Here is a 13,410-nt window from a genome sequence, read left to right on the forward strand (position 1 = left end):
CAAAACGGAAGCTTGCCTACCTGTCTTGCTATCCGAACCAAACTTATTGTCAATTTTGTCTCTACTCAACAAATGACCCTTCATATCTTCAAACGAGAGTTTGTCTCTGCCATAAATCAAGGTTTCTCTGAAAGACTTGTATGAAGGGGTAAAAAGCACAATAATAGCATAACCTGATCTTCATCGTCAATCTGAACCTCAACATTCTTTAAATTATTTAAAAGAGTAATGAATTGACTGATGTGATCTCTAAGAAGCTCACCTTCGTTCATGCGAAACGTAAATAGATGTTGTTTCAACACTAAATGGTTAGCTAGAGACTTAGTCGCATAAAAAGTTTCTAACCTTTTCCACAAGACGGATGAGGTCTTTTCCATCAATATCTCCCGCAATACTATATTTGTAAGGCACAATTGGATTGCAACAAGGCCTTTTCATCAAGCTCTTCCCATTCTATTTGATTTAGATTCTCAAGTTTTTTCCCGGTAACAACCTTTTTCAAGCCAATTTGAACTAGAATTGCCATCATCTGAAATTTCCACAAATTGAAATTTGTGACACCATCGAACTTTTCAATTTCAAACCTTGTTATTGCCATATCTGAACGGGCTGTGTAACAACCAGTTTTTAGTTAAATCGAAACAGTGGTTTCAAGACTACAAATCCGAGTCTGAAAGGAAAATTATTTTAATATTATTGCATGGTCTCCATTATGATAGAAATTTCGTATGAAAATTTCATTAAGAAAATTTTACCAATTACATGTTTAATTTAATAGAAAGGACCAAATTACATAAATTACAAAAGTTGAGTTCTAGTAGCTATAGGTATCAAATTAGCTACGGAATTCAAATTTTGAGGTCCTTATATGGCAATTAGACCATTAAGAAGAGTTAGTAGATAAGTATGATGATTCATCCATGGAAAATTAAATAAAGAAAATGATTAAATTGGAAATTGAAATAATTAAAGATGATAAAAATCTAATATCATCTTATTTCATCATCTTTCCCAAATTAAAAAGATGGAAACCCTAACCATGGAGAATTGAAGAAAGAGAAACTTATTTGGCCTAATTAGGTAAGTATTCTTGTCTCATTTTTAGTAATTTTTATATTTCCGAGATCGTAATAACTTAATCCAGCTATCCCGGGGGTTAATTTTCAAAGTTATCAAAGAATTAAAATTTTTCCATGGATGAGTATTTAAAGTTTATGGTAGAAAATGAAAGGTTGTTGACAGACAAACAACTTTTGTAAAAGAAATTTTGATGAAATTATGATTTAGGGACTAAATTGAAAAGATGGAAAATCCATGGAAAATTTCTAAACTTTTTGAAATACATGGGCTGCTATTGTTACATGTAAAAATTGGCTAGGCTTAGAATAAGGATTAAATTGCATGAATTTCATTTTCCGAGCCTATGGACGAAATTGGAATTAATCAAAAGTATAAGGGCAAAATGGTAATTTTACCTAAGATGTGAAATGGACTGAATTGAATATGAATTGTATTGAATTGATGTTAAATTTATTTGTATAGATTCGGATAGATCAAAACGGAGTTAGATCGAAGAAAAGAGAAAGTGTCGAATCAATAGAATTTGCATACACGAACAATTGTTGAGGTAAGTTCGTGTAAATAAAATTGTATAAGTTTGAATTGAATGTTGTGTATGTGAATTGTGAAATTGTCACGTAAATGAAATTGATCACATATTCGACAATGCCCGATAAATATTAAGTCTCGTTTGAATAAATGAAATTTGGTGGATATAGGGTTCCCAATTGGTTTTGGTCTTGCATGTGTTGCGAACATACCACAGCTCTAAAGAACGTCTTGTTATTATCACAGGAATCGAGACCTCGATTTTATAAATCGAGCCGTAAATATTTTTATAAATATTTATGGAGTATCAATAAGGTAGTATTAAAATTTCGTCAGAAAATTTTAACGTTTGGGTGGTTAATTAAATAAAAAGGACTAAATTGAAAAATGTGTAAAAGTTGCTAAAAGGATTAAATAGGTCAATTATCAAATGAGGAACGACCTAAAGTACAAATAAGCCCATAGGAGATATTTTGGGCGGCAATAGCTGAGAAAAATCAAGAAATGGGTGAATTAAGGGAAAAATTGGAAAATTATCAAAATTAACTAAATAAAAATGGGACCAAATGGGAATATCTAGAATTCTATTCAATTCTCTTCATTTTCACCGGCTAAAAAATATCCATGGAAGAGGGTTCAAGCTGGTTTTCATACTCTAGCTTCATGTAAGTTTAATTCTTGCTTTCTCCTTGAAATTTCTATGTTTTTGGACTTTTACAATTGGGTCCAACTTACTATTTCATTAGTTTTTGATTTCATGGTTAATTTTTAAAGTTTTTAAGGATGAGTGCTGGAAGAATATGATGAATAAACATAGAATTGAAGCTTTAATTTTGATATATGATAATTTTATCAAGTAAAATTGGTGGAAATTGATTTTAGGACCTAATTGTGAAAATGTTTGGAATTAAAGTCTAGTGCTCAAATTATGATTTCCAAAGGTTGTAAAGTAGTTTAAAGTGATAGAATAAAGTGTTAATTGAGAAAAATTAGCTCAATTTAGAGGCTAATTGAGTAGGGACGAAATTGTTATTTATTAAAAGCTTAGGGGGAAATGGTAATAAATAGCTTGCACTAAAACAATTTTGGACAGCAACAGTAGACTAACTTTGATAAATCATCATAAATTGTAGAAATCGAATTAGAAGATGAAAAAAATATGAAATTAAAGCATTATTGAGTCTAGTTTCTTATAGAAAAAATGGTGTAAGCAATGGATTTGTAAATCATGAGATATAATGAATTTTGTGAGACAAGGTCAGAATGAATTCGGGTTCCCCTGTTCTGACTTTGAAAAATCATAAAAAAAAATTGAATAGAAATAATTATGAGCTTAAATTTATATTTCTAGAATCCTGAATGAGTATATTTTCAAGAGAAACAAACGGGAACATCATTCGAATCCTGTATGAAGAGATAATTAATTTTTAGTGAAAAAGGGTCAGAACTGTCAGACAACATAACAGGGGTGATTTTAAAGAATAAACTGTACTTATTGGCTAAACCGAAAATTCTAAAAATTTTATGGTAAGAAAATATGTAAGTCTAGTTTCAGGGAAAATTAGCGGATCTTAATTTTGAGTTCCGTAGCTGCAGATATAAATAATTTAGTGACTATGACACGGGTGGATAGCTTGAATATTCACATAAGTAATTAGTGAAAATTATGGATAAGGTTACTTACAAGTGTGTTATTTACACCAAGGATGTGGATGGAGAGGAGGAGGAGGAAAAATATGTGAATGACTTATGTATAAATTGATTACATGCCCGATTATAAACAATAAACGTTGAATTAGTAATGATATAATGTTTTATTTCATATGTTCATTATCAAATTGTAAATATTGAAAAAGTATGAAAATTGAACTAAATGTTCAAATTGAGTGGAACGCAGGGTTGAGCACTTTCGTTCAGTGGCTAAAATGAATTGACGAAAAAGACCATGGTTGGACCATGGCAACATGTGATATGTGATTTGCGTATAAGACCATAGCTAGGCTATGGCATCGGAGAGATGTGATTATGTGCTTCCGTATAAGACCATATCTGGGATATGGCATCGGTGTGATATATGCTACTGTATAAGACCATATCTGGGATATGGCATCAATGAGATATGTGATTCGTGTAAGACCATAGTTGGGCTATGGCATTGATATGTGATATGTGATCTGTGTAAGACCATAGCTGGGCTATGGCATCATTATATGAATATGTGTAAGACCATAGTTGAACTATGGCATCAAGAAAACGAAGTACTCAATTCCGTAAGACGTTCACTAATTTGACAAAGTTTGGTAAGTGTTACATGGAACTATGTGATATAAGGAAGTACGAGTTGATACGACATAAGTATAGAACTTGGTCGATGAATGAATTCATTTGTGATTATATAATTGTTCATCTTGAGTGTACTGTCCATATGTATTGATATTTCAAATGATTTAATAAATAAAGTTCCGACATAGAATAAACTAAACACGAGACAAATAATTATGAAATTGAACTCAAAATTCATGAAAATGACGGTTATTGATATATGGATACATGAGACATTGATATATGAATATGGAATATGTTTGATAAATGTGTTCATTCATAATTATGGAATTATGTATCTCATGTGTACTATTTGAATAAAGATGATATTTCAAATACTTTGGTTATTAAAGCTCAAATATGAAATAGTATGAAATGAAGATAAGTTGTTATGAAAATACATTTAAATTACAGAGATATGACTAATATATATTAATTGATTAGTCAATGTTGGCTTATGTGTAACACCCTCTACCCGTATTCCGAGCCTAGAATAGGGTACGAGGCATTACCAAACTTAATATGATCAATCATGTAAAAAAATCAGCCATAAAATTTTTTCTAAATTAAAAACCTTCATACATATGTTTAACGTCCCTTATATGGGCCTACGAGCCCAAAACATACATTCAGGGTGGTTCGGGACCAAACCGTAAACATATGAAACTTTTGCAACACTTAGAAAATTTTCACACTTTGGAGAGTCACACGCTTGTGTTTTCAACCCGTGTAACTCTCTGTTTATAACTTCATCACCCTTGTCAGTCGTACACTTCATATAAATAACAAGAAACGTGTATGGGCTTAATTCTCATTCAATTTCTCATATATATATATACACAATTTCACGTTATGTAATCATAGAACATATATCAGCCATATCTCTGTAATCTAAATATATTTTCATAACAACTTATCTTGATTTCAGACTATTTCATATTTAAGCTTAAATAACCAAAGTATTTGAAATATCATTTTTATGCAAATAGTACACATGCGGTATATAATTCTATAATTATGAATAAACACATTTATCAAACATTTTCCATATTCATATATCAATGTCTCATGTCTCCATATATCAATAACCGTCATTTTCATGAATTCCGAGTTCAATTTCATAACTATTTGTCTCATGTTCAATTTATTCCATATCGGAATTTTATTCATTAAAATATTTGAATTATCAATACATATGGACAGTACATTCAATATGAACAATTATATAATCACAAATGAATTCATTTATCAACCAAGTTCTATACTCGTATCTTATCAATTCGTACTTCCTTGTATCACATAATTCCATGTACCAAACTTTGTCAAATTAGTGAACGTCTTACGGAATTGAATACTTCGTTTTCTCGATGCCATAGTTCAACTATGGTCTTACACATCTTCACATAATGATGCCATAGCCTAGCTATGGTCTTACACATATTCATATATCGATGCCATAGCCTAGCTATGGTCTTACACGAATCACATATCTCACTGGTGCCATATCCCAGATATGGTCTTATACAGTAGCATATATCACACCGATGCCATATCCCAGATATGGTCTTATACGAAAATCACTTGTCACTTGTAGCCGAAGCTACCACTATTCACTGATCAGGTAGCCGGAGCTACCATTTTTCACTGATCAGGTAGCCGGAGCTACCACTTTTCACTGATCAGGTAGCCGTAACTACCACTTTTCACTGATCAGGTAGCAGAAGCTACCACTTTTCACTGATCAGGTAGCTGAAGCTACCACTTTTCACTTGTCATTTGTCATTGATCAGATAAGTGTAGCCGAAGCTATCACTTATCACTTTCACTTTTCCTTGATCAGATAAGTGCAGCCGAAGCTATCACTTATCACTTGTTGCCATAGTCCAACCACGGTCTTTTCCTTCAATTCATCTTGTCACTGAACTGAAATGCTCAATTTGATCATTTATTCAATTTTCATGCTTTTACATTATTCACGATTTTATCATCAATACATATGAAATAACACATCATGAAATTCATAAAATTCATAAAAATTAACAAATAATCACTAAAATTTAGCCATATAAACTCACAAGTTCAATTTAGGTATTATAACGATAATCATAATTTCATAATAAATATACCAAATAAAACATTATATCATTTCTAATCCAACACTTATCGATTATAATCGGGCATGTGATCAATTTATACACGAGTCATTCATATATTTTTGGATATTTTCGTCCTCCTCCTCTCCATCCACATCCTTAGTATAAACAACACACTTGTAGGTAACATTATCCATAATTTTCACTATCTACTTATGTGAATATTCAAGCTGTCCATCTGTGTCATAGTCACTAAATTATTTTTATCTTGAGCTCCAGCACTCCAAATTAAGATCCATAAAATTTCCCAGAAACTAGACTCATATATCTTCTTACCATAAAAATTTCATAATTTTTGGTTGGGCCAATTAATACAGTTTATTCATTGAAGTCTCCCTTGTTCTGCTGTCTCACAGTTCCGACCCTTCTTCACTAAAAATTAATTATCTTCTCGTAAATGAGGAATGATGTCCTCGTTTGTTTCTCTTGAAAATATAATCATTCAGGATTATAAACATATAAATTTAAGCCTCTAATTATTTTTATCTAATTTTTGATGATTTTCCAAATTCAGAACAGGGGAACCGGAAATTATTCTGACCTTGTCTCACAAAAGTTATTGTATCTCATGATTTACAATTCCATTGCTTACATAATTTCTTTTATAAGAAACTAGACTCAATAAGCTTTAATTTCATATTTTATTCATCCTCTAATTCGATTTCTAAAATTTTTGGTGATTTTTAAAATTTAAACTACTGCTGCTGCCCAAAACAGTTTTAGTGCAAAATGTTGATGTCTATTTTACCCCAAATTTCACAATTCATACAATTCACTCCTTTCTCAATTAACCCCTAAATTAAGATAATTTTCTCAATTAATACTTTTTCTATACATTATAAGTTATTTCATTTCCACATAAAACTCTAACTTCAAACTCTTTTACAATTAGGTCCCAAACATTCACTTTCTATTCAATTCTTTCAATAAAATCAGAATATAAACAATTTAAAGCTCTAATTCCATGCCAAATCATCATATACTACCAGCACTCATCCATAACAACTTCAAAAATTAGACATGGAATCAAAAACTAATGAAATAGTAAGTTGGACCTAATTGTAAAAGTCCAAAAACATAAAAATTTCAAGGAGAAAACAAGAATTAAACTTACATGAAGCTAGAGTATGAAAACCAGCTTGAACCCTCCTCCATGGCTGTTTTTCAGCTGATGAATATGAAGAGAAATGAAGAGAATTCTAGATATTCCAATTTAGTCCTATTTTTATTTAACCAATTTTGTCAATTTTCTAATTTTGCCCTTATTTCACCCATTTCCTGATTTTTCTCAGCTATTGCTGCCCAAAATATCTCTTTTGGGCTTATTTGCACTTTAGGTCCTTACTCATTTGACAATTGAGCTATTTAATCCTTTTAGCAACTTTTACACCCTTTTCAATTTAGTCCTTTTTATTTAATTAACCACCCAAACGTCAAAATTTTCTGACTAAATTTTATTACTACCTCACCGACACTCCATAAATATTTCTAAAAATATTTATGGCTCGATTTATGAAGTCGAGGTCTCGATACCTCATTCTCGACCCAATTTACCTAATTAATTCTTTTAAATCACCAAATTCACTAATTCAAAAATGCTCTTATATTCACATTTGACTCATAGGTATTAATTTGTTAAATTTTCAACTCACCCGTCGAATTTAGTGATCTCAAATCTCTATTCCCGATACTACTGAAAACTAGGCTGTTACATTATGAATGATATAATTGTAACTAGCCATTGGTATAGCTTGTATTTAGTAAGTTTGAGATTCAAATTATTATGATTTTATCATGATTGATATGGCTACTAAATGAACAAACGATGGTAATTATAAGGCTTGGTTGAATACCTTAAATTGATTCATAAATGTATTAAAATGTTGGTGAAGATAAATGATTAAATGGGTGAGAAATATGGCTTGAAAAATAGCCTAAGTGTTAGCCACACGGGCTGAGACACGGTCGTGTGTCTCAACCGTGTGAGGGACACGGCTTAGAGACACAAGCATGTGGCCCGGCCGTGTGGTTCGAATTGCATGCTAACGTCATAAACAGAAAGTCACACGTTCTGAGGACATGGGCGTGTCCCTATGTCCACACAGGCGTGTGACCCTGTTTCTTGGGAAAATTTTCTAAGTTTTCCCGAATCTTCTCAGAGCTCTCAGTTTAGTCCCAAATTAATCCTGATGTATGTTTTGGGCTTCGCAGACCCAATTAAGGGACAACATGCATGTGTTGAAAAGTTTGAATTAAAAGAAATTTTTTGGCCCGGTTTTTACATGTATGTGTATGTTTAGGTTCAGTAATGCCTCGTACCTTGTCCCAGCATCGGATACGGGTAAGGGGTGTTACAAGTTAAATGATGGAAATCATATAGGCTTATTATTAATTGATTTGAATTTGTATAATTGGTAAAATATGCATATATGTGATAAGAGTAGGTGAAATTGAATACTTGGACATATGGAGTGTTATAAAATGTATTAAACTTGGTTTTGGCTTGATTGGAATGATTGGAATTGGCTTGTGAATATGTTAAAGCATTGAAGTAGGTGGAAGACAAATGGGTGAGAAAAGTGGCATTAGAAATGGCCTATTTTCGTCCACACGGGCAAAGACACGAGCGTGTATCTCAGATGTGTGTGACACATGGCCTAGCACACGGGCATGTGACCTGGCTGTGTGACCCTGCACCTATTTAATGCAAGCCAGTATGCTCACACAGCCTAATATACAGGCGTGTGACCCAAGTCAGAGAGTTAAACTGGTATGGACACGGGCTAGAACACGGTCGTGTGTCCCTATTTCAAATACCTACACGGCCTGAGACCGGGCGTGTCTCTTGGTCGTGTAAACCACACGACTTGGCCACAAGGGCATGTGTCCCCTACACTTAGGAAAAATTTTAACATTTTGCGAAAATTGTCTGAATACCAAATTTAATCCCGACTTATTTCCAATGCATATTTTGGGCCTCGATGGCTCTTATAAGGGATATTTATGATTGATTATGATTAGTTTCTTATATGAATTAGAAATCGTATGAAATGTCTATATTTGATTAGTAAATTATGGTAATACTCCATAACCTTGTTCCGGCGACGGATATGGTTAGGGGTGTTATAGGCTGATCTACAAAAATCAAATTAGCTCTGATACCACTTATTAGGGATCGACCTGATTAAGCAATGAACAAGTAAAAATTGAGAAAAAAAATTGAGAAATTGAACACAGAAATTTAACGTGAAAAAACCCCTCCAAAGAGGATAAAAATCACAAGCAAAATAATTTTACTATAATGGCAAAAGAACAAAGAGTATAAAAGATAGAGATAAAAATTAAACCCCAAAAAACCCAAAAACAAAGAACCCTCAGAATATAAACACAAAATTTTCTTAAAGTGTTACGAGTTTTAATCTTTATGGGTGTATTTTTTTTAAGGTTGTAAAAGAACCTATTTATAAGTTAAATTCATAGGTCAAATAATAATAAAATAATCTAGACTAATCAAAGTTTGATTGAAATAAATAAACAGAGTTTAATTAGAAGATTATTTATCAAATTTGATTGAAATAGAAGTCATACTTAACACTGAATAATTTAAATTTGAAATGATATGAATCTAACATAAATTAAATTACATATCATTCAGATTTAATCTTAACTCAAAATGATTTAAATATAAAATAATCATCTAAAATAATATATATATATTCAACCCTCTCTATAACAGCCTCATTGGTTTGTGAAAATTGTGCTTGTTACAGAGAAATGGTTGTTATACACCTATAACAACTTGTTATAGAGAGATGGTTATTATAAATTTACTATAAAATTCATATTGTGAATTTTCATCAAATGAAGAAAGTGAAAATTATGTTTAAAAAAAAAGAAAAGTGGAAATTAAAATACATACGAGGTGCATACATTATTACTTTTATTTTACATTATGAAATTCATAAATCTAACAAGTTCAATTAATCCGTCTAAGTTATCAAATTAAATTAATTAATTAATCATGAATTATTAAATTCAAGTAATCAATTTACAAATTTGATGAAATTCATACTATAAAATGTAATTAGAAATTTTTATTGAATTAATATCTTTAATTCCATTCGTTAAAAATTAATTCATTTAATAAAATATAACTAATAGGTTTTTCATATGAAATTTAAACATTTTATGAAATAATATTTTAATTAACATCTTTTTTATTTAATAAATTACAATTAGCGATTTTGCTTGTATGAAATAATTATAATTTTATTTTAAATTTCTACAAATATACTATTATAAGAGAAAAATTATTATAAAAATTTAAAATAAAACATAAAATTTCAATTCAATTAAATACTTCACCATTATAACGATAAGGTATATAGAAGGGGCTCACCCGCATGAATGGTCAAGGAGATTCACTATAGCAATCAGTTGAATTCTCTGACTGGCTAATTTTAGCCTCCTTAATCCTTCTCATGAAAGACAAACCACTCCACTCATGAATTTGACAAATATTCTATGGTTATCCAAACTTTTCATTTTGTTTAAAATTTTTCATGTATCAATTACTAGACCCATAATGTTGATAAAAATATTTATATAATAAACTTATAAAAATAAATATTAAAATTATATGCAACTTTAATTGAAATAGTAGCAACACCAATTATTCTTATGTATATGTAAATTTTTTTTAAAAATATCAGAAATTAAAAAAAAACATTAATATCCTAAGAATAATGTCTATTCCTTTATAATAAACAAGTAAATAGATAAATCAGATTCGAAATTCATCCGAATTTGTGCCAAGTGAAACAAAATTATCCTTTTATACGCTTTGATTCAGTGTTAAAGCAAAACCAAATTGCCAGTATTGCAACTTAAAACATTGTAATACAAGAAATTTGAAAATAGGTAAGTGTTAACATATTAAATATCACAGCTTCAAAATGGTTTGCATCTCAGAGATGATAATGCATTGAAGACAAAAGCTGTTGCATCATACCAACTTCAGAAGTTAAAATACAATGGCAACATGGACAAAATTAGCTTCTTCATAACATTAATTCATTACAAATAAGGTTTGCAGAACAATTTCCATTGCACATATTAAACCCTTTATATAAACACCCACAAGCATACCAACACTAGCTAATCTACTATAAATGAATTGTGTTTATTTTTCTTTCTCAAGTTTAAAAACCCTCAAATTGCCTAAAAAAAATGATAAATAGAATGTCAAAAGCAACCAGTGATTTTTCCATAAAAACATGCTAAAATAATTTGAGTTTTCCGTGGGATAGAGTCGACCTTGCGTGCTGCAGTTTACACGTTGCTCTCTGTGTTCCTTCCAAGCCAGAACATGTGTCTGTAGCTCCTAGAGTAACAGCAAAGTAAAGGTAGATAGTACATAAGAATGCTAAGAGTCCCAAAGCTGTTAAGAGGAATCTATGCCTCTGAACAAGTGTTGACCAGCTCCCCAACTCATCTTTTGGGAATTGTTTCCTCATTGATCCTGATCTCCGATGGGGAGAAGATACAATGGCATCAAGGACCATAATTTAGAATTTAGATACTAATAGTCCTTAGCCGATGTGACCTGAAATCCTGTAGCCAATTCGATACATCACTCCATGTAAGAGAGAATAACCCAGACTCAGAAACAAAGAAAGTTTTAAATCACAATACGTCAAAATTATCTAATTTCTCAAGGGAATAACCCATGTAAATCCCTGCTTTAATGCAGCAGCCCGGGCCTCACTCAAAATGCTTTTTTACGACAGCCTCATTTCAAATGCAATAAACTATTGGAAAGAATACACAAAAGACTGAATCGAACACATCTAGTTAAACACATATGCGAATATCTAAATGATTGAACAACCCTAACAGGAAAATCTTATATATATATATCAGTATCAGCTAGAAGCAGGGTGCAAATTTCCCTTATCAACAGCACTACAAACTTTTGTAAAATATTTTTCTACAGATTCCGTCCGAGCTTGAAGGCCAATAACACTTTAAACCATAATTGCCAAACAAATACATATAGCAACTCATGAATTAGCTTCATCAATGTTCAATTGTTATATCACAAAGCATAAATCCTTAATTTCCCTTTCACCTGAAAGCTATTTATACTTTAACTATTTGAGACAGATTTTTAACCTAAAATGTTATTATTTCAGCTAGATCATGATAGATCTTTTTCTAGTCCTTAATCGCGCTCATGAAAACATGCTATCAACTCAGATCTTCAAAAACCCAAAAACAGAAAAGCCAGAATAACATGTTAAATCTACATTTAAAAAAAAAAACAAATCTTATCAGAAACAATTAACAAGCTGGATAATCAATACATATTTCTATCAAACAAACATAAAATTCAAAACCCATATCTATCCTAGAAAATTAAACAAAACCCAGATCTGCAATAAATCAAATAGTTTAAAAAGGAAACATACTTACAGTAGAGAAAACCAAGGTTAGATGAAAGGGAAGCAAATAAAGGGCGTACGTCTTGATGTTTTCTCTTTATAATCCCTCGTCTTCCCTTCTTTGTGTCACGACTCAAGTAAAGATATTAAAGAAACAAAATTCAAAAGAAAAGGCAAATCAAGGAAATAAAATGGTGTTTTTTATTGGGTGAGGAAGGAAGCGTCGAAGGTATTTTGAACTAATGTCTTCTCTATTGGGCCAATATTGACGTTTGGAGACGTTCAAAGGTCGTTTAGTGATAGGTTTAATTTATATTTTAGTCCTTAAATTCTATTTTTTTCACTTTGATCCTTATTTCTTTTCCACTTTAGTCCCTAACCATATTAAAAGTTCACTGGTTGAATCTTTTGAACATTACAAAAAATTGGTTAAGATATCTGGCTAATTATAAATTACAACGCGTCAAATAATGACATTATTATTTGAAAAAAGTATTTTTTTAAAATAAAAAGGTTACAAAAAATTATATAAGAAAAACTAAAAAGATATTATAATATTATAAAAACTTGTTAAAATTTGTAAAAATTATAATAAAAAAATTTGCAAGAGAAAGATAACATTGATGGGCAACACAAAATTTATCAGAAGTTTGGTTGTGATGGTGAGAGTTGCATCAGTGGAAGTATGGAACATGATGTGAAATTTGGCATGTATGAATGAAATGCTTTTGTTTAAAAACTTTAAATTTATTGCATTTTGGTTTATTTTTGAAAATACGTTAGTTTGTTATGAATATCACTTAACTGTTTGATACTATACTCTGTCATAGAATCAATAAAATAGAAATAGAAATAACAAAAGTAGAGAGAGATTTGAACACGGT

At 30.9% G+C, this 13,410-nt stretch overlaps 1 protein-coding gene across 3 annotated transcripts; it reads right to left on the reverse strand.

The window, feature by feature from the left end:
• Positions 1-11,125: 11,125 nt before the first annotated feature.
• Positions 11,126-12,790, reverse strand: LOC107961848 (uncharacterized). Of its 3 annotated transcripts, none has more exons than XM_041115613.1 (2): positions 12,558-12,790; positions 11,126-11,718 (listed from the first exon to the last, which is right to left on the reverse strand). In XM_041115613.1, exon 2 carries the CDS (start codon positions 11,645-11,647, stop codon positions 11,363-11,365), a length of 285 nt encoding a protein of 94 aa, XP_040971547.1. In that variant the 5' UTR covers positions 11,648-11,718; positions 12,558-12,790; the 3' UTR covers positions 11,126-11,362. The 3 variants fall into 3 exon arrangements, with proteins under 3 accessions (XP_040971547.1, XP_016753503.1, XP_016753502.1); XM_016898014.2 differs by having other exon boundaries at positions 11,126-11,696; positions 12,554-12,789; XM_016898013.2 differs by having other exon boundaries at positions 11,126-11,696; positions 12,558-12,786.
• Between the last annotated feature and the right edge of the window lie 620 nt (positions 12,791-13,410).

The sequence above is a fragment of the Gossypium hirsutum genome, chromosome A06, assembly GCF_007990345.1.
Source record: "Gossypium hirsutum isolate 1008001.06 chromosome A06, Gossypium_hirsutum_v2.1, whole genome shotgun sequence".
Lineage (NCBI taxonomy): Eukaryota > Viridiplantae > Streptophyta > Magnoliopsida > Malvales > Malvaceae > Gossypium > Gossypium hirsutum.